Raw genomic sequence first — 22,898 nt, 5'->3', positions numbered from 1 at the left:
TAAAAATGTGAATGTGTGGAGCAAGACAACTATTTTCAATTGGATGCTGAAAAGAATGGGAGACTAGAACTTTAAAGAGTGAAAGGCACTCTACAGAGAATAAAATGTCTTAGATACATAAGCAACTTATAATTTAGAAAATCGAACATTTTCAAAAAACATATTATAAATGTGGCAACACTAACTTTACAAGAAAACATATACCAAATCCTTTACCTAAGAGAAATCACTGCCACATTAAACCAATGTTAGAATAAAATGGGGTCACTTCAAGTATTTATGCATCATGATGTGACAAAAAACTGTTTATTTCCAAATTATGATGAAAAATATATTTCTTTCAGTTTACTCAAAAAGAAATAAGCTCTCAAAAGAAAGTATTTTATTCCTACCATTAGTAATATCCTTAAAAGTTCTAATTCTTGTGAAGGAAAATATGATGGAGACAGTATTCAGGGGAAAAAATAGCACCAAGCTACTCTATGGTGTTTGAAGAACATTTAGAATAAAAGCCTGGCACTGCCAGAGATACTTTAGAAATGATGCCCAGCACAGGAAGAGCCTATTGTAAACAAAGAAAAAAAAAATGAACAAATCTTAGAACTTTAAGGAAGTAAAAGATCTGTAAAGATGACCAATACCTATCTAAAGTGCATGGCCAATAACTATTAACAACATAAGGGGGATTCCCTACACTTACCTGATAGGGCAACTGGACACATACCTGTGTTATCCATGACTTCTTCTGCCCAAGACTTGTTCAGCAAAGTCAAAAAGATTTTGTGATTTCCTAGATGTCTCTTCTGATTTAGTGGGATTTATGAGTGGTTCAATGGCAGATAATAGGACAAATTATATTTTATGCAATATTAGTCTTTTGATGAGGTTTTAAAGCATTAGCATTGGTAGCAGACTGGTGAAAATTGGTCATTATGCTTTGAAGCTTTTTTTTTTTTTTTTTAAATAAGAGTCTTCTCTACCACATACTTCATTCATTTTCTTAAGTGACAATTTTTTATAAATAGTAAAAACTATTCCAGTGCAATTTCATTTTCCATATAACTTATCCTTTTAAGTTAAAAGAGTTCCTTATCACACAAAGAATTGTACTTTCTGATTAGGATTTATAATCTAAAAAACTTTTAAGTGCAAAGTTAGAAGTAGACTATAAAATTTTGCAGAGTATAAAAATAAGCACTAAAATATTTTGTAAAATTAAAATACTTTAAATTTTTAATCATCAAAATTTAGGAGTTATGCAGGCCTTCTATTACTTGTTTCTTCTAGCTAGTCATTTTACTGTCTAAGACAAAATAGCTTACTGCTCATTAGAAGAAGGTAAAGGGACAGAAAAAGGAGATGATCCTGAATTATGCCAATATTTGTCAATACTTTGAGGAGTTCTAGGAAAAAATATAAATCCTATGATAGTTGAAGAACTGATTCAGATGTGTGTTCTTTATTATCATCCAACCTCTATTAGCAGGTACAATCAGTTGGTTCTGAAAAGCTTAGCATTATTTGTTTTTTCCTCCTCTGTTGTATGTCATTTTAACAGAAACACTAAAAATATCTCAAATAAATAATAAGAATATTGATCAACCCTTGAGTCTCCTGAAACAAAAATTTGTTTATAAATATGCAAAATCTATCTCTGAAAAATAGCATTTGTGCATGAAATTATTTGAATTAACATACTATGCTCATGGGACTATTATGGTCATTCTTCAATTCTTGTCAACCAGTCAACTTTGCTCACTTCCCTAGTCCTTTTACACTCCTACCCCTGTATCTCACAGATGTACACTATCAGGTTTTAAGCAGGATTTAGTGAATTGACTTTTGTCTTTTTTGGTGACTTCCTCCATATAGGTAACTGTTAATGGGGAACTTCCTAAAGATGAATATTGGTAACTCTTCTTTTACATACAGTCTTACAGTTGACTGGAGTATTGAGAGGTTAAGCGACTTGTCTATGATCATAGAGCTAGGCATGTATTAAATCCTGCTCTTCCTGACGCTGGCCCTCTATCCACCATGCCAAGCTGTCTCTCATTAGCATTAGCTACAAGATGAAATATATGTCACTATAAATCTATCACTGTCTCTGGAAACAAAAAGTCTCATGTCATTGGCATCACCTTTGTATATGAAACACACTACATAAAACACACTACATAAAACATGGATAATATCTACCATCTGAGTATCAGCCAATCTAATTGTATGGAGACTTATATGGAGGCTCACTACTAGTTGGTGAATGCCATTTAAAAGTTTCTACTGTACCAAAATTTCAGATTAATTTTAGTAGCTATAACCTTGCTCACCTGCTACTCTCTCATCGGTTTCCCTGTTTCCATCATCTGAGTATCTTGCAAAGTCCAGAGAATCAAGGGTACTGATGCTCCCAGCTCGATCTATGAAAGAGAAAATTTGATTTAAAAGAGGTTGTTTTCATCTTATCTGTAAAATTAGGGGGGGTTAAAATTTAAAATTGCCAAAGTTCCTTCCAAGCCTAAAATTGTAGGACTCTCGAATACTCTCAAATTAAAATGCTCTTATAAACTGATGTGGAATCTAAATTCTCATAGATTTTTTTTAAATAGTAGAAAATCAATCGAACAAGCACTTATAGAACATCTACTATGTGCAAGCATTATGTTAGATATGTTCTAAATAATTTTTTTAAATGAAGAAATTAACATGGTATATTTTCTAAGGAGGTAAAAACTGTAAGTAGCAAGCAGAAATAGTTTCAAATGGGACATAGTCTTCCTCCTTATATGGAAAGTGATGAACCTGTGAATTGGATAAGTTTCATTTAGCTCTGAAATTCTATGATTCTGATGGATGAAGCTTGCATGCATTCCTGATAGACGCAGATTGACTTTATGTACTTTCAATAACCATCTTTCAAAAAGTAAGGCACTTTTTCTATTTATTTGAAAGTAAGATACCATCATACATTCTTAATTTTGAGTATATTTGTCTACCCAACTTAAGAATAATTATTTTTGGCTTTAAATATGAATGTTTAAAAAAACTGGATTCTGAGAGTATTATTCTAAATTTAGTTATTTTTCACTAGTAGAATATATTTCTATGCTATTGAACTAGATTAGATAACACAAAAGAGGGGAGACACTATTTGCTTTTATCTTTGTTATCTCCAACACCTTTCACAGAGTAACAAATACTCACTGTACTAATTTCACATTAGGCTGACCAAAGAGCAAGAAAAATGCATAACAGATAGATAACCCAAATGTTCCATTGGTATCTTTACATATTCAGGAGAATTGAAGGAAAATAAAGATTATCAACAAATTGGCTGGACACCTTGGTATATGTAGGAGCACATATACAAGAATTACATAGGATGTGATGTGTATCATTGGAGAAATACTCATATTACTGAGACTGCATATTTCAAGGTGCCTAAAAATAGATCCTAAGAAATTAACATTACTTACAATGATCAAATTCTTGTAAACTGCATTCTACAATGCCATTTAGCTTACATAAATAAAGGAAAACTAGTAGAAGCATATAGAATATTTTCCAGAATTTTACAATAGAAATGTTCTCATTTTAGTATTGGCCTCTGGCAACTAAAAACCATGCTTTTATTTTGCTAAGTATGCCTAGAATTTACATTTATTTACTGAAAGAAATGATAATAGGGAATATTATTATCTTTATATTAAGAGATGCCATCTTTAATATTATGGTAGCTTAATGTACACTCTTCCCTTCCCAGTTGTACAAAACTTATGCTACAAAGAAAGGGGATGAGCTATATCAAAAGAAGATTAATTAATACCAGGTCTTTCATTATTTACATGGGTTAAGTAGGCCAAATCTTGAAAATATCAGCCTAAAATTTTAGTGATTATTCTTTTATAATGTGAACATAATAGAACAGAATTTAATTTCACCACATCTAACCAATATCTAGGAAAATGACAAACATTTTTAATAAATCATATCACATATTATTAATAATTACCTATTTATTTAATGCCTTATAATTCAGAAAACACTTTGCATATTGTCCATTTGATCCTCCTAAGACTACTATGAGATACATAATACAAGTATTATTCCGTCTTTATAGATTAAGAAACTGTAGGAGTGTTACTCAATAAATAAAACCCAAACCTAGAGTAACTCGGTAAAAAACAAACACCAACTGTCCATCCCCAAACCTCAAAGCCAAACCCAGCAAGTGCCAGAATTGAATCTGCTCCCAAATCTTCTGACTCCAAATCTAGTGATCTCTTCATGATGACACAATTTCCACAAATGAAACAACTGTCTTTAACATACAAATATACTTTCATATATTATCTCTGTGCCCACACAGATTCCTGCAATTGCTAAAATTTATAAACACTATATTATAGCTTTTGTAACAGTTTTGAATTAAGACCTTCTTTTTAAAAAATTCTGTCTACATTACTTATCATTTCTCCCTTTCTCTGGAAGTTCCAAGTATGTTCAGATTGATCATTATGTTTATGCTAGACAAAACTAAAGGAAATTATACAAAATACCAACATTTTCACTGAAAAGAAGCTGTTACCAATCACTTAGGTCCCACTCAAGTAAATGAGTCTATAAACATCAATCCAAAGCATTTAACTTATATTTGATTTAATGTTTAAAAAAAAAAATAGGGGGGAAAAACACATTATTTATATTTGATGGGAGAGATTCCAAAGATGGAACATTTCCATTCCTGCTAGATGTTATATATCCTAGTACTTGAAAAATAAAAACCACTACCAATTTTTCAAACTTGCTAAGAAATATCATATGGGGGAGAAAAAAAGTCCTGGAGGTTATCTACATAACAAGTTTTAGAAGATACTTTTATGCGGGAAAGGCTTCAAAAAGTAAGGCTATGGTTATAGGCTGCCTAATTCTTACTAAAAAACTTGTATAGCTAGAATTTTTTTTAAAAAGGTTTAATTTATCTCATGATGGATTTTGAGGGTCACAGAAACTCATGTATTAAAAAAGTACTTAACATGTACTAAATCACTACAAGTTTACAAATTGTATTAATGATTAGGGCACCACAGATGAAATCTTTTTCCCTAAGAAGATCCTTAAGAAACCTACTCTAATAATCTATCACAAATAATGATGCCAGCATATCCTAAACTGTATTTTAATGTTCTTTCCTCTTCTATTTTAATACTTGGATTCTTAGAAAGTATTTTTGAGAAAGGGAAAAATAAGTTTTAATTAAATAATGACAGTAGTAAAACATGTTAATGTCCCTTTCTTATTTCTTTCCTCTTGCTGACATATATCAAAATGGTAGGTTATACAAGTATAATGATTCTGAAAATAAATCCTGTTATGACCTTTTTACAAGTAAAGAGAGAGCATTTGATGGACAAATGTACAGAAAAAGTAAATCTGCTTATTATTTAATTATTTAACAATTTAATTTCAATAATTTAATTATTAATGCTTAATTAATATTTTCTTTTGAAATATATCTCATTATTCACATCTAATTACCACTGCCAACAATTCTATATGCTGGTGTCAGTTTTTGCAAGTCTATTTGGAGGTCTAAAATTGTGCCCTCTAAAATTTTTTCAAACTTTAAATCTAGGACCCTGGGAAGGAGAACATAAATGCCTGTTTGGGAAAACAGTGATTCTATATGTAATCCAGCAGGTGTCACTATACAAAAAAAAGTTAACCCTATTTTGCTAACCTTCACAACAAGGAAAGAGGAAGGAATGGAATCTTTCCAGATGTCACACTTCTGCTTCTCCTTCTCCTTGTCTGGATAAAGGGAGCAAGTTACCTTCTCTCTGTTCATGACCTCTAATTTATCTCCTCTTCAGAGGCTGTAGTTGTCTGAGGACTATAATAATGAAGTAATTTCTAGGCTAGAGATAAAAATGACAGCCTTGACCATCTTGATGACATTCTGTTATAGGTTAAGGAGTTTATGTAAAACAACAAATTATTAATTTAAAAAATTCTAACAGCTCAGAGGCCCTGTTTAGAAAAATTCCTAATGTGAAGGCAGAAATTTGGATCTTTCCATATCTTCAAAAATAGTGTTTTTTCTCAAGTAGCCACTGAATTTTCACCATTTCACCTTTCCCATCATGGAATGAATATATATAGATATAGATAGATATAGATATAGATAGATAGATAGATGGGCTATGTATCTTGGTCAACAAGAAGATATTTATTAAGTATTTATTATGTGGCAGGAACTGTGCCTAGCACTGGGGATACAAAAAACATAAAAACCATCCCTTAACTTTTCAGTTTATTCTTATGGATGAGACAAAAAGCAAGCATATATTTACACATAAGATATTTATAGTAAAATAGAGGATTTTATATTTGATCCCAAAACAGAGGGGTTTTACTGAAGTTTATAGAATGGGGGAGGAGGGTGAAAATCAGAATTGTACTGATCATATAAGATAGCTAAGTGGGGGACAGATTGCAGCTAGGAAAAGACCTAAAGGAGACTAATCAGCAGGCTATTATAAGAGTGTATAAGCCTGAGGTGATGAAGGGTTGCATTAGTATGATGGCAATGTCAGATGACAATATGTTGTAAAAGTACAATTGACAGGGCTTCTTATGACCAGTCATGGGTTTTTAAAGGGCATTTTAAAATACAAATAAGATAAAGAGTTAGAATAAACACTTAATATGGAAACTAAGATTTCTGCTATCTGCAGGCAGAGATAAAACAAAGGGCAAGGGAAATTTGAAGCACCAGTTACAATAGCTTCTTGGGAAGAAAAATAAATCAATGAGAGATGAGGATCAGCTGAAGGACCTGGAATGTTTGTTGCTAATGTTACAGTGAGAATTCCTTTTGTGTAAAGCTTGGGCTAGATGACTGCTGAGGTCTCTTCCAATTCTCACATTATGTGATTCAATAAAAGAGTTCAGCCACACTCCTGCAATGTTCACTTCAATAGGCAAAATGGTGAACAAGGGAAACTCCAGCTACATCAATGCCCAGTGCAAACATCTACCATCATACAGCTGCCACTCTCTTGGCTTCTCTAATTGCCTCTCAATGACTCACTAAAAAAATATGCCTGACTTTGCTCTGTTTCAATCATTCAAGAGCTCCTGCTGATCCATACTCTTCTTTCCACATTTCAAAGGTCTTGATATAGCCCTATTTATTACCTTCCAGGAATTTGAAAACTACAATTTTCACTAAAGGTTTTCCCTACCAGAGAAGTAGTCTCTGAGCACACTGGGTGTTTTGTTACATACAGAATTTTCCAAACATGGTATAGTTTTAAACTATTAAAAACTCCTAGGGAAATCAGAGGAGGCAGCATAGAGTAAGAAAAAGAAACCTAGCATGAGCTAGATTAAAATCATCCTCATTTTGCTACTTACTATTTGTATGACAATGATTAAGTCACCTAAATATTTCCTTATGTCACACAGAATTAAGAGGATTGAAAGTCAAGTTCAAGTAAGATAGTATGAAAACATTTTTTGCAACAGCAAGTGTTACATACATACAAACTATAATCATGATCTGTCAAATTCTATATATATACTTACTCCATGATTTTCTTGGGTAATATGTCCCCCAAAATTAATTTTCAGATCTGATTTGAAAAAATGTTATCATTTGAAAAATGAAAAGATTATAGGTTTAGAACTGGAGGGGATCTCAGAGGCCATCTTGTCCAATCTTCCTCAATTTATAGATGAAGAAACAACTCCCAGGGAGGTTAAGAAACTTGCACAAGGTCCCACAAGTAGTAAGCAAATGAAAGCGTTTCAGCTACCTTATTCAAATCAGAAAAATCATTTAAACCTCAAAGTCTGATTATCATGCAACTTTGTAATAATTTATTTTATAACGTACTCTATATTCAAGGGTTTCATCACTGTGGACAAACCAGTAAAACCAGTTATAAAGTTATCAAATAAAATAACCATCTCCATGATCCAAAATGTAACTATAAAGTACCACAGCTGATTGCACAAGCCACACATTTTAAAAAAATCAGTTCTATTACTTTATAGTTATATCTCATGTTCCCCTGCTTTCAGTCTTCCTACAAGTTTACTCTAATTTTTGAGGGATTTTTTCACTTCTGAATATTTTGGGTAAGAGCTGGAACTAACTAACCAGAGCTTTAAAAATTAATCGTAACAGAAAAATGATTGTAGATCTTTCTGAATCCAGCACCATGGAGCTAACTCCCTCTTCTATCCTCTTTAAAAAAAAAAAAAAAAAAAAAAAAAAAAAAAAAAAAAAAAAATTATTGGTATCTTATATCCCTATATTCTCCATTTCCAGAACCATGTCTTGTAATAAAGAATTTTTTTTTAAAAAGAGGATTGGGGAACAACTCCAGTAAAAGTAATCAATGTGCCAAAAAGTCAGTAATGTCCCACAGGAGAGGACTTTCGGGGACAAAGGAAGGTGTCTTCTCAAATATCTTCTTTGGAGCCAAGTCTTTTCCTTATAATTTCATCATATTCAATCTCCAATTGTTGTGAGGGTTTATTGTCTTTCAATTTATATTGTTGGAGTCTCTGTTGTTTTTCTGGCTCTGCTTACTCTACCTTTATCAGTTCATATAAGTCCATATTTTTATATATTCATCTTGCTCCTCATTTCTTACAGCAGAGTAATATTCCATTACATTCATCTAGGACAATTTTAATCATTTCCCAATGGACCTTCCCTTCTCTTGACTCACAAGATCATCATCTATTTCTGGCCCTCCTTACCTTTTGACTAGACTACTTGTGCAAAATCTGTGAACTTACTGAGAGCAAGGACTGCTCTTTCCTTGTAACCCAGAGCTTAAGCATTTTGCTTGCACATAAGTGATTTTTTAATGACTGACTGCTACTCTCCCTACCTCAAAAGTCTCTTCTCTCTCCAATCCACCTTCCACATAGCTACCAAAATAACATTCCTAGAGCACAGATCTCATGACATTAATCCCCTGCACAAGAAGCTTCAACGGATCCTAATGATTTTTAGGATGTAATACAAACTTCTCCGTCTATGGACCCCAGGTAAAGATCCACTCCTTAAAAGATTGCTCAGTAGTCCAGTGCTTAGAGGATGAAGGCTCAGATTGCATCTGTGAATTTTCACAGAGGTCACAATCTGTTTAGGTTTCTTTTCTTATTTGTAAATAGGCTTAGGTTACATGACTTCTGGGGTATCTTCCATCTCTAGATCTATGGTCCTAAGAACCTTTCCTTAGAGAAATTTATTTAAAAATCCTTCCTAGAAACTACAGTGTTTACCATTCATTATGATATGTCAAATGTTCACTTGCTAAGCTGGATATTAATGAAATAAAATTTGATTAATAAAGAGAACTCTGGAGCCACATTATGAAGAGAAGGAACACCTGGGTGAAGGGAATAGGGTAGGAAGGGTTATATACAAAGACATCAATGGTAAACATCAATTATATCTAGTTTAACTAAGTTGAAAGTGCCTGACAGCTATAAAATGAAAAACAGGTGCATCAAGTAATGAAGTTATTTGTGGATTTTTTCTGAGAGGTTTTTAATCTGGAGTCTGTGAGCTAGTATGATTAAATAATTGGTAATTAAATTTCAAAAGATTTTTTTTAAATTTTTCTTTCTTTTATGCACTTAAAACCATTATCCTGAGGAGATTTCATCTGACTGTCAAAGGGATCTATGAACAAAGAGGAATAAAAACCCCAACTCTAATACGATAAAGAACATCTTATCCAATTCTTGATCAGGATTTTTAACACGGTAACATTTGAAAGAAAGTTGTTCCGGCATTTCTGTCCAGGATAGGTCACATAGAAGTAAAAATTATTTATTTAAAAAGAACAAGAAGGTTGATGACAGACTAAATTTCTGGGCGAAAAGCATCCTGGATCTGGAGTATAATGATTTTTTTTTTTTTAATCCTGTATTTGCTATTTATTAACTGTACGACTTGGAAAATTACACATTTGACATATCATAATGAAATAGAGGGATTGGGAATTGTATGTAGTGGTTCATAGTCATGTGGTGGTTCAATCATTTCAGTCATGTATTGAACCCATGTGGAGTTTCTTGGCAAAGATACTGGATTAGTTTGTCATTTCTATCTGTAGTTCATTTTATAGATGAGGAAACTGAGCTAAATAGGGTAAAGTGTGTTGTGAAAAGTCATATGGCTAGTGTCTGAGGCTATCAAGTGTTCCTAATTCTACAATCAATGTTCTATTCACTGAATCACATAATACTTAATATTTGCCTAACACTTAGGCCCTCCTTACCTCTTATTTTTGTTAAAACAGGTAGCTTTAAGTGGCTTTTAAGACAAGGCCACCTAAGACCCAGTGCTAAAATTTCAAGGAGGACTGGGATCTAGATAAGTACAGAGGAGAAAAGTAATTAAAAGAAATAGAGGGATTGGGTAAAAAAAAGCCAAGGCAAAAACGAGGTAAAGTATAAAACAGGATATTCACAGGACAGCAAAGCTGCAGTAAAGACTTTGCTTTAAAAAGTAGGCTGGGGTAGATTAAACATGACTTTAAATGTCATGCTAAGGAAGTAAAATAGCAGGAGGGAGCAAAGGTCCCAGAGTAGATTTAGTGATCTAATCTTGGAGAGAAGCAGTTTAAGAAGACAGGAGTTCAAGTTCTGCTTCTGATACCCACTAATTTTGGAAGGCTGAGTAAGTCACCAAACCTTCCCCTTCCCCAACTCTCTTAAGCATTAGTAAAGCGAGTTTGCTTAAACTAATGAAATCATAAAATCTGATACTAAAAAACAAACAAACAAAAAACCATCTCAAGATAGTAAGGAGGATAGATTGAATGTGTGAAAAGCTGGGCGTATGAGATAAAAGAATTTAAGAGAACAATAACTGTAGGAGAAGCAAAAAGAAATATATCATAGATTCAAAGGACAAAGTGAGGAAAGTCCTAGACAAGATTTAAGAACTGATTGGATATAGATTATCTTCACCTCAGTATTGGACAACTTTTTCAAAAGCAAATATGCATCATTCATGGCTCATAGTATCACTCCACCCATTAACACTGTTAAATTCATGGGTGGAGAACCTGGAAATAGTATACACCCATGATTATAGTCTTATCCTAGATTTCATGGTATATTAGTGGAACAGAAATGTATAAAATAACGTAATCAAATTTCTGCCCAATGTGTTTGTTGGTGATGATGGCCTAGTTCTACCTCAGTAGAGACATACAGAACATAGTTATTATGGTCTGTGAATCAAGTCTAATACTGAGCTGCTGTTTGAAATCCATGATGGACCTGGACATAAGATCACATAAGCCTTTCTTTAAATTTTTAATTGATATCTACATTACCTCAATTTCCAATTAAGTCCCTATAACAATCCATCCTTCTGCCCAGAAAAGCATCCCTTTCCCCACTCATTAAATAATAATAGTGATAATGATGACAGTGAAAGAGGAAAAAAAACAGCCATTCAACAAAAATAACTAACATTTTGACCAAGTCAGATAACATATGAAGTTCAACATTCTCATAACAGATTCATAATGGTAATTCTGCTTTGGTATTTGGTTATTCTAACCAGTGATTTTGTCAAATCATCTTCCTATGAAGTAGTTAGAGTAGTAGTAGAGTACCTATAAAGTAATGGAGTAGTGGACAGAGTCCAGGACATATAGTTAGAAAGACCCAAATTCAAAACTGGCCTCAAGATACAAGTTGTGTGACCTTGAGGTAAGTCACTTAAACTTCTGTTTGCCTCAGTTTTCTCATCTGAAAATGCCAATCAGTTTCTAACTCTTTCACAAGTTGTCTTGTTATTGTATAAATTGTTCTCCCAGTATTAAATATTATAAATTTTAATATCGGCACTTACCTTACTTACCCACCTCACCTATTAAGCACACAATATTTCTGAGCCTCATTTTTGTCACCTGAAAAATGGGGGTAATACTACTTGTATTGATGTGAATTGATGTGAAGATTAAGTGACTTCCCTTTCAAAATGCCAATTCCCCTCCTCACTTTTTGCCAAGGTAGCCTTTAACACTCGGTCATCAGTCACCATAAGAACATATGAAAGTGGTTTTTAAGAGTTGGTCATGTCAACTCTAAGATACCACTACACACCTGTCAGATTGGCTAAGATGACAGGAAAAAATAATGATGATTGTTGGAGGGGATGTGGGAAAACTGGGACATTGATTCATTGTTGGTGGGAGGTGTGAACGAATCCAACCATTTTGGAGAGTAGTTTGGAACTATGCTCAAAAAGTTATCAAACTGTGCATACCCTTTGATCCAGCAGTGTTACTACTGGGATTGTATCCCAAAGAGATTATAAAGAAGGGAAAGGGACCTGTATGTGCACGAATGTTTGTGGCAGCCCTTTTTGTAGTGGCTAGAAACTGGAAACTGAATGGATGTCCATCAGTTGGAGAATGGCTGAATAAATTGTGGTATATGAAAATTATGGAATATTACTGTTCTGTAAGAAATGACCAACAGGATGATTTCAGAAAGGCCTGGAGAGACTTACACGAACTGATGCTGAGTGAAATGAGCAGGACCAGAAGATCATTATATACTTCAACAACAATACTATATGATGACCAGTTCTGATGGACCAGGCCATCCTCAGCAACGAGATCAACCAAATCATTTCTAATGGAGCAGTAATGAACTGAACTAGCTATACCCAGAAAAAGAACTCTGGGAGATGACTAAAAACCATTACATTGAATTCCCAACCTATATTTATGCACACCTGCATCTTTGATTTCCTTCACAAGCTAATTGTACAATAATTCAGAGTCTGATTCTTTTTGTACAGCAAAATAATGTTTTGGTCATGTATACTTATTGTGTATCTAAGTTATATTTTAATATATTTAACATCTACTGGTCATCCTGCCATTTAGGGGAGGGGGTGGGGGGGGGGTAAGAGGAGAAAAATTGGAACAAGAGGTTTGGCAATTGTTAATGCTGTAAAGTTACCCATGTATATATCCTGTAAATAAAAGGCTATTAAATAAAAAAAAAAAAAAAAAGAGTTGGTCATGTAAGGCCCTGTGCTAGACTTTCAAGGAGGGATAGTAGGTAAGCATCAGTTTACACAAATCTTCTCAGGTTTCTTCCCATAAACCATCCCTTACAGCATTTCTTATACTACAATAGTATTCCATCATATTTATATACCAAATCTTAGTCACTCTCCAATTAATAAACACCCCCTCAAAAAGAGAGGATACCACCTCAAAACAAATGTTATAAATTACCTCATTTGATCCTCACAACAATCCTGAGATAGGTACTGTTATTATTCCCATTTTACAGTTGAAGAAAGTGATGAAGACAGAAATTAAGTTCCCAAAGTCACAAAGCTACTAAGTCTCAGACAACATATTTGAAACTTGGGTCTTTGCAATGCCAATCCCAGAGGTCTCTCCACTATATCACCTAGCTGTCTCAGAAAGACAATAAAGTAGCAAGAAAAATAGTAAAAATTTACCAAAACCATTAATTAAGACAACCTGTTTCCTCCATCAAATATACAATCATAATTATACTCTGATATTGTAGTCCTTGAAAAGCTTATAGAGAGACTAAAAATGGGGCTTAAAAACAAAGAGTAGAAAGACAGGACAACTTCTTAAGAGCTTGGTCAAATATTTATTCAATGAACTTTTATCTGAATTACTCTTATTTCATTTATGCAAATTCTTTCAATTTCATTTCATAATTATCTATTTTACTTATGTCGCTTGCTTTTCTTTCATGTTTGATTATGAATTTTGTTAGCCATGGTTTTGAAAAAGGTATAATGCTTAATATTTAAATCACCTATCCATTTTGAGATCTTTGTATTATAATTATTTCTAACTGTTCCTTACCTAATTTATTCTACTCTTTTGTTTTTCTAATTTTTAACTCCAATGAAATAGCTGACACGTATTACTTTACAGCTTAATTTCAGATTTGTAAATGAGTTTCCTTCTTCCTCCCATTCCTATTTTAAATACAGAAATAAATATACATATTACATGTGTGTGCATACATACATATGACATAGTTTGATAATTTGATATAGTGCTAAATCTGTAAATTAATTTAGATACTACGGTCTTTCTAATTAAGTTGGCCCAACCCAGCCATAAGCAGAGGTCTTTTTATAGGCCCTAACTCTGGTAATGAAGTTATTTGAAGTTATGATAAGTCTCTTGAGAGGATGGACAATGACAATCATATAAAAACAAACGATAGCAATTGAAAGAAAGAAAGGAATCCTATCACTAACAGTTTCTAGGAGGTATGGAAGGTGATTGCCTTTATTTTGATACTCAGGCCTGAGCCTACCCTACACAGCTGAAGCTGAGAGAGGAAGGAGGGATGATTATATATACCAAAAAAGCAAACAAACAAACAAAAAACAAACAAACAAAAAAAACTATCTAAAGATTAAAATGAGACAAACTGTTAAGTCTTTTTTCTTCATTGTAAAATCTATTTTCTTTGCTGTTTCTTAATCTCTCCCCAGTTTTGTACTCTGTGCTTTCAGACTTTAATTCACAACTTCCCGCCAAGCCTTTTTTGTGATCTTTGACTTGGCCTTGGGGTTGCTTAGTTTCTTGAACCTAGCTAGGTAGGGTTCAAGCAGTCTGAACCAACTCTACCAACCTCTTCCTCCCCAAATGCTCTTTCCTCTTCTTTAGAGTTTTGTGGTAGAAAGTGTTCTCTACATTCCCAGGAATATTTTGTCACAACTGATTGACTTGTACTTCTTTTAGGCATATAGTAAAGAACTTAAAATTCATTCAAATCAAACCAAAAATGAATACAAGCAGAAAGAAAAGACAGTTTTTGTGCTCAAGGAGCTTATATTCCAATGGAGGAAAAACACACAAAAAACAAGGTTGAAGTAGAGATACCCAAACAGAAATTTATGTAGAGAAAGGCCATAAAGTCTTTTAGAGAAATGAAGGGAAGGCTAGCCTGGGTATTCTCCTTAAAATGAAGGTTTGGGGAGGACCTAGTCAATCAAAGGAAGAAGGTCAGAGGATACTTCCAATGGGAGAAATCCAGTCGTAAAGCAAACTTCTAGATGAAGATATTTCTGTGGTATGAAAGAGAAACCTCAGTGTGAGAAGTGCAATCAGGACTTGTTGGGAGATCAAGTCCAACATTTCCATTTTACAGTTTAGAAGACTGAACCTATAGAGAACTTAAGGGAACTTAACATAGCCATACTTCTAGGTGTTGGAAATTCTAATCAACCAAATAATATTTACTGAGTACTTAATCAACTGTGTGATCTTGTGATGTCATTTAATTTTTTATCACTAAAACAATTTCTAAATTCTCTTCCAGCCATAACATTCTATTTACTTTGTACTTCTAGGCACTCTAAATAACTGAATGAACAACTCACAAGATAAGTTTATAAGAAATAGAATGTAAGGTTTATATTTTTCTTGAATCTTTTCATCAATAAGTCAGAAACTATATTTTCTCCTACGATGGGCTTTCTATCCATGAAGTCCACAAATCTTCTAAAAAACATGCTGGGGGAGTAGATGAAGGAGATGTATGTGTGATTGTTATTTACATACCCTGCCTTCTAGGACTTCTGAAAATCTTTTACAATACCATGTTGATTCGTATTGTTTGCTATATTACTACTTGCATGTACAACTCATGTTTGTTACACCACATTGAGCCTGCACCGGCTGTGGGGAGAATCATCATTGCTAGCCTGTGCTATATTGCTCTGTGCTAGTGTAATACCTCCCATGCTGATGGGTGTTTATACCCATTTCTATTAAGACCCTTCAGCCCAGAAACTTGCTAACAATATCTGGTTTGACTCCCTACTTCCCTTTGGTGTTTTTCATCTCTTCCTAAGAATTCAGGGAGGGTGTGATCATCTCCTTTTCAGTGCTTTCATCTCCCTTCCTGAGAAGTCAGAGGGTATGTGATCATCTCCTTTTTGGTGTTTTCACCCCCTTTCCTGAGAAGTCAGAGAGGGTGTGATCACCTCCTTTTGGGGGTTCTCACCTCCTTGAGAAGTCAGGGATGGCATGACCACCTGTATTCTAAAACAAAAGAAAGCGGGAGATGTAAAGGGCTGAAACTCTTAAAAGGTATGTTTCAATCAGACAACAGAGCACTTACGGCTAATTACCTATTCGACAATGACTCTATTAGCATATGTTTGGAAAAATGGCCCTTCTCACTGTTCAGTGCTGGCTCAATGTTTGGTGCATACAGATAATTGCAGGAAGGATTAGAAGGTGGGGTGAGACAAGCCAGACTCACTTGGAGGCAAGAAGAGGAGGAGAAAGGTGGAGACTCTGGACTCTAGAATCAAGAAAAGACCTTTAGCTAAACTCCTGGAAGTTTGCCTAACTTTCCCCCTAAAGACCAAGGACTTTTATTTATCTGGACTCTGGCTGATCCTGAGGCTTCTAGGGAGGTAGGGCGGACTTAACATTTAGATCTATTACTAGAACTCTAAACTCTATACAGTTGCCAAAGGATCATCTGGACTATCCATTATCCTATACTCCTACTACATGATCAACTCACCTCCTTTTCCAGTTAATATACACTTTTCTGATGAAATAATCTGACAAATGAAATCTGACAAAAAAATCTGTCAAAGCAGATTTTAATTAGTAACATGTTGTAATCTGCTTGTGCCTATAACATATGTCTCTCCACTGTACTTTGGGTGATCTACAACTATAACTTTTCAAAAACTGTTAGACCAATGACTTGTAGTTCTACATCATTATCAGGAAAATATTGAAATTAAAGAAATGGGTCTTTATTTTAATGAGAAGCTTAGAATAGATATAATCATTATATGATTTCTTTGAGTGCAATTCAGCCTGCTCTCCTATATATTCAATTTTAGAATCACTTCATTGTCCATGATAGATTACCCCTTAGGCTATCTGAATCAAGCACTTAATCTCAGTCTGGAAAGAAGCATTCTTACTCTATTCCTTTCTCCTTCCCATATAAGTCCCATATAATATGGGACTTACTTGGGGTAAGTCTTTATGAGTAATCATGTAACTACTTTAAAGAAGGCAAATAATATTCTGAAACTTTGTGCAATCATTATAATGTAATCCACAAATAGCATTTGTAAACCCCCACCATCTACAAGGAATTCTTGAATATATGCTTTACATCAATATAAACTTTGGACATCTTCAATGACACTGGCTTACATCTTTGATAAGCATACATTTCCTTCTTTTATAACTCGCCTAACCTCTCACAGTAGTATTAAGATTTAAGAAGGGAAACATTCCTAGAAGACAGGAATGGACTTTCCATGTATCTTTAAAGATATAAATATAGCTACAATACTTTTTTTTTTTTTTTTTTGCACTAATACAGCTAAAATGGACAAGGGCTAATTTATTAGATGCCATTAATACAATGTGTCTAACATAAGAAACATATTAGCAAAGTCATTGGGGTGTACGACGTAGTCATATCAAATGTTTGGCACTTATATTTTTTACGTTTTTGCCTAACTAATGTATAACTATTAAAGCACAAGACTTGATTTGCTTTAGATAGTTAGAAACATTTAAAAAATCAAGTTAAAGGGAATTGTTCTTCAAATTCAGATAGACATTTCATCAAGATGTCTTGAAGACTCTTCTCAAGACTCAAAGATGGAACAGAGTAGATTTAACCAGTATATTACATGGTGTCTGATATGGAATGGCGAAAGCTCTGGAGATAATTTATAATATTTGTTTTGAGCTGGTACCTTCTCTAAGTTTCATTAAGTTCTTGCTATGTGTCAGGCACTGTGATAATCTCTAAGTATACAAATAAATGCAAACACCATCCCAAATCATCAAATTCTAAAGGGAAAGACAACATGTAGATAACCAGGAAGATACATGATCTATGCAGAGTAGATAAAAGTAATCTCTGAAAGTCAATAGTAATTCAGAGGCTGAGAAGGATCTCTTGCAGAAGGTAAGGACTGAGCTGAGTCTTGAAGGTTTGAAGTCAGGAAAGGTAAGAAGTGGATGTAAGGAGAGAGAGTATACTCCATAAGGGGGACAGCCAATGAAAAGGCACAGAGTTAGGAGATGGAGTGTCATTTTCAAGGAAAACCAATTAGGCTAATATATAATCAAATTATAAAGAACATATAGGGTAATCAAGTGTCAGAAGATTGGAAAGATAGGAAAGAATAACTTTCTCACCTGAACAGATCTAAAGAAGGAATACACAGAGTTGAAATATGTTTCACTTAACAGAGAAATAGGAGGGAAAATGGAGGAGGAAGAATTAGAGGCAGATTTGATTAAGGGAAAGATTAGTTACAAGTAAAACAAATTCTAACTAAGGATGTACAAAAATGTGTAGAGCTCTTTTTGTGGTGAAAAAAAAAAAAGTGGAAGAAAAAGGGATACCCATTAATCGAGACATGACTAAACAAGTCTGGTACATAAATGTGATGGAATGTTATTGTGTAATAATCAAAGGGGATAGTTTCACAGAAATTTGGGAAGACTTCTATTAACTAATGAAACATGAAGTAAGCCAATTTATATAATGACAACACTTCTGAAAAGACAAAACAACTCTGAAAGATTTAGGAACTCAAACCTGTTTCAAAAGATCACAGAGCAGTGACGGGGATTTCAATTACCCAGAAATATCTCTCTTTCTCTACCAAAAGAATAGCAGCTTATCATTTCTTGACTTAGTTACTGATAATACATCATCCTAAAAAGGTAGGAAGACCAATGAGGAAAATTGTGATTTTGGATCTGATTCTCACTAAGATAAAAATAATTACTAGGATTGAGATGCTTGGGGAGAACGCCACCTTGGAATATGATTAAGAGAATCAGCAAAAGTTGAGTAGTCTGAAATATACCTGTTTTGGAAGAACAGATTTGAAAGATGAGGTATAATCAATGGAATAAAATTGTACAGGATCATTTAGGCCAGAAGGAATGCAAAGTTCTCAAGGATAAACATGAAAAGACACAAAGAAAAATAATTTTGATAATGAAGAAAAGGGAAAAAGGTTTTTTCCTAAAGAAAATATGAAAGCACAGAAAATTCACTTAGCAACTTACATCTTAAACTGAGGCAGATAATAAAATGTGCATATAATCTGTGGTATTTAAGAACTGTATCTAGTCTAAAACATCCATATCCTTTAATCCAGAAATCCTGTTACTAAACAGAGTGTAAGGAGGCCAAAGATGAAAAGTCCTATAGATGCTATACTGATAGCAGCACTTAGTAAAAAAGAAATGGAAATAAAGTAAAAAGATGGCTACTAACTGAGATTTAGGTGGCTAAACTGTGATACATGAATGTACTAGAATACTGTATCACAGGAAATGAAAATAAATACCAAAAAAATATGGAAAGCTTAATATGAATTGACTGAAAAAAATGAAGTTGGAGAACAAGGAAAAAAGGACGGATGACCACCATGTAAAAAGAAAAAACAGTACAAATTGCACACTTCATAATTACAATGATCAAACTTCAGCCTTATAGAAGAAGCAAGAAAACGCTTCTCCCTCTCTTGAAAAACTGGGTGACTAAGGGTATGAAACACTGCATATATTGTCAGACTCAACTGAATTATTGGTTAGTTTAGCTCTACTGCTTTTCTTTCTTTTTATTTTTAAATCTTTACTAAAGGAATGACTTTCTATGTAGGGAATATGGATAGGATGTATAGAGAAATGAAAAGTGCTAAACTTGTTTTTTCTCCACTGAGAATGATATCTGGACTAAAAGATATAGATTATGAAACAACAACAACAAAAAAAAGTAGAAAATAGTTACTTAAGAGAAGTAGAGATAGTAAAATAGCACTTCAATGTTTTTGATGATTTCAAGTCCTCAGATGCAGATGAATTACTCAAGAATTGACAAATTTGATTGTAGACACTGTCAATGAATTTCAAAGTAGAGTTGAAAATGGGAAAGATACAAACTGAAGAATTATAAGTTAGAATTATTTCAATTATCTTAATTAAAAAAAAAAAAAAGCAGAAATTTGCAAACTAAAGGGCAGCAGACATGACTGACTCCTAGCAAAATTCTAAAATACATAGAGAACATCTAGAAAAGGAAGCAGTTATGGCAGTTAACAGGCTTAATTATGAACAGGTCATGCCGGACTAACTTCATTGCTTTTTCTCAAAAGGTTGCTAGACTAGATAACTACAGGAATGCTAAGTTTTAGTAAGGAATTTAAGAAATTCTCTTAGGCTATTCTTGTAGACAAGAGATGAGGATGAGGTGAATTTAAAAGTTGGCTAAATGATCAGACCTAAAGAATAGTCATTTCCTAGTTTAGTGATAACTTATTAGGACATCATTAATGGAGTGCCTTATCCTTAGAACAGCAGTATTTATATCAATGGCTTGGAATAAACACATAGAGTTCATTCTATCAAATTAGGGGATAACAAAAAACTAGGCAAAAATAGTAATATATTGGTTGACAACAGTCAACATGCAAAAATATCTCAAAAAGCTAGAACTTTGGGCCTGGTTTGAAATCAGAGGACATGACAGAATTATATAATCTTGGATAGTCATTTTCCTTCTTTTGGTCTCAATTTTCTTATTAATGTGTAAGTGCCTACTATTGGCCAGGCAATGTGTTGGCACCGGGCACACAAGATATGAAAGAATCCCTATATTCTAGGAGCTTACATTCTAATAGGCAGTCATTATTTTATCAGACCTTAAAAGGCAGAAGAAGCAACAAAGGGTATTGTTACAAGAAGGGATATTTAAGCTCTATACTATATATATTATATATATATATAAGAACTATCCATAAGGGAATAACTGCCTTCTCAAACAGTTAATTCTCCCTCATTGGAATTCTTTAGTCAAAGCTATTATGTAACCATTTGGTAGATAAGTTGTAGAGTATTCTTGCTCAGGTACTAGGTAAGATTAGATGGTCTCCTCAAGACTCTTTCAAATTTTAAGATTCTATGCATCTGAGTTAGGTAAGGCTTCCAGAATGAAATGAAAAGTTTTCTAAAAAAAATAAAGATTTTTAAAAAAGCATTTATTAGGATTTAGGTGGCAGCAGAAACTGGAAACTGAGTGGATGCCCATCAATTGGAGAATGGCTGAATAAATTGTGGCATATGAATATTATGGAATATTATTGTTCGGTAAGAAATGACCAGCAGGAGGATTTCAAAAAGGCCTGGAGAGATTTATATGAATTGATGCTGAATGAAATGAGCAGGACCAAGAGATCATTATATACTTCAACAACAATACTATATGATGATCAATTCTGACGGATGTGGCCCTCTTCAACAATGAGATGAACCAAAGCAGCTCCAATAGAGCTGTAATGAATTGAACCAGCTACACCCAGTGAAAGAACTCTGGGAGATGATTATGAACCATTACATAGAATTCCCAATCCCTATATTTTTGTCCGCCTGCATTTTTGATTTCCTTCACAGGCTAATAGTACACTATTTCAAACTCCAATTTTTTCTGTACAGCAAAATAACTGTTAGGACATGTATACTTATATTGTACTTAATTTATAGTTTAACATACTTAACATGTATTGGTCAACCTGCCATCAGGGGGAAGGAGGGGAAAAATTGGAACAAAAAGTTTGGCAATTGTCAATGCTGCAAAATTACCCATGCATGTAACTTGTAAATAAAAAGCTATAATAATTAAAAAAAAAAAAAAGAAGATTTATGTGCCAGGCACTGTGCTAATTACTTCACAAATATTATCTCACTTATTCTCCACCTTTTTCCTCCATTGAGGAAACTGAGCAGGGATTAAGTGGTCACACTTATGATTATGAATTTGAAGTCAAGTCTCCCTAACTTGAGGGCCCTAGTTTCTCTTAGTTGCTTATCATCTGCTTTTTCAAATAATGTTTTTAATAAACTCTAGCTAGATCAAACATTTTAAGCTGTGATATGTGAACTTGTTTTTTAAAAATACTCTGGTGACTGCATTTCGATAAAATTGTTTCATTTCATATTCCTGTGTTTTATTTTATGCATTTAAAACATTCTGAGGAGGAATCCATAGGCTTTAAAAGACAGCCAGTAAGGTCTAAAATAAACCAAAAAAAAAAAAAAAAAAGTTAAGAAGCTCAGCTCTAGGTGATAGAAATCTGGTCTATAGTATATTTACATCTAGACTAATCTGAACCTTAGAAGATTTTTAAGAATTCTAGACTTCAGAGTCAGCAGACCTGGGTTCAAGTTCTGGATCAGCTACTTAAAAGCCATGTGACTATGGGGAAATCCTTTAATCCCTTGACATCTCATTCCTCATCAGTAAAATGGTGCTACTAATACTCGTGGCACTTAGTTCAAAGGGTTAAAGAAAAGTGCTTTGTAAACTACAGAAAGCTATTGAAATGAGGGCTACTGATTCAATGAGTTTAACCTCTTCTGCCTAACTGCATCATTAGTCTTAGTATTTGTGAAGACCTTTGTCAGTTTTTTTTAACTGCAAAATGTAGAGAACAAATGAAGAAGTCTTTGTTAAGGTTTTTAGCATATGACCATGAGATCATGCCTATGACCTCAACTTAAAATGAGATAGTTAAAATGAGACAAGTTAAATATTTAAGTATTTAACTTATCTTTATTTTAAATAGAACCAGAAAGCTGAAGAACTTGATGTTATCTTTCTTTTTTTTTTTTTTGGCTGAGGCCATTGGGGTTAAGTGATTTGCCCAGAGTCACACAGCTAGGAAGTGTTAAGTGTCTTGAGATCAGATTTGAACTCGGGTCCTCCTGACTTCAGGGCTGGTGCTCTATCTACTGCACCACCTAGCCGTCCCGGTGTTA

General features: G+C 33.7%; 1 protein-coding gene across 8 annotated transcripts in view; it reads right to left on the bottom strand.

Annotated features, from left to right (window-relative positions):
- RELCH (RAB11 binding and LisH domain, coiled-coil and HEAT repeat containing) overlaps positions 1–22,898 on the bottom strand; it is a 125,963-nt gene that overhangs the window by 93,960 nt on the left and 9,105 nt on the right. For all 8 annotated transcript variants that reach the window (XM_031946170.1, XM_031946165.1, XM_031946169.1 and 5 more), the window contains exon 2: positions 2,331–2,420. In XM_031946170.1, the coding sequence (XP_031802030.1) occupies positions 2,331–2,420 (90 nt within the window). The remainder of the gene's footprint in view (positions 1–2,330; positions 2,421–22,898) is intronic.

This window comes from Sarcophilus harrisii, chromosome 1 (assembly GCF_902635505.1).
Source record: "Sarcophilus harrisii chromosome 1, mSarHar1.11, whole genome shotgun sequence".
NCBI lineage: Eukaryota > Metazoa > Chordata > Mammalia > Dasyuromorphia > Dasyuridae > Sarcophilus > Sarcophilus harrisii.
The sequence above is the reverse complement of the archived record's forward strand: the minus strand, read 5'-3'. Positions and strand labels throughout refer to the sequence as shown.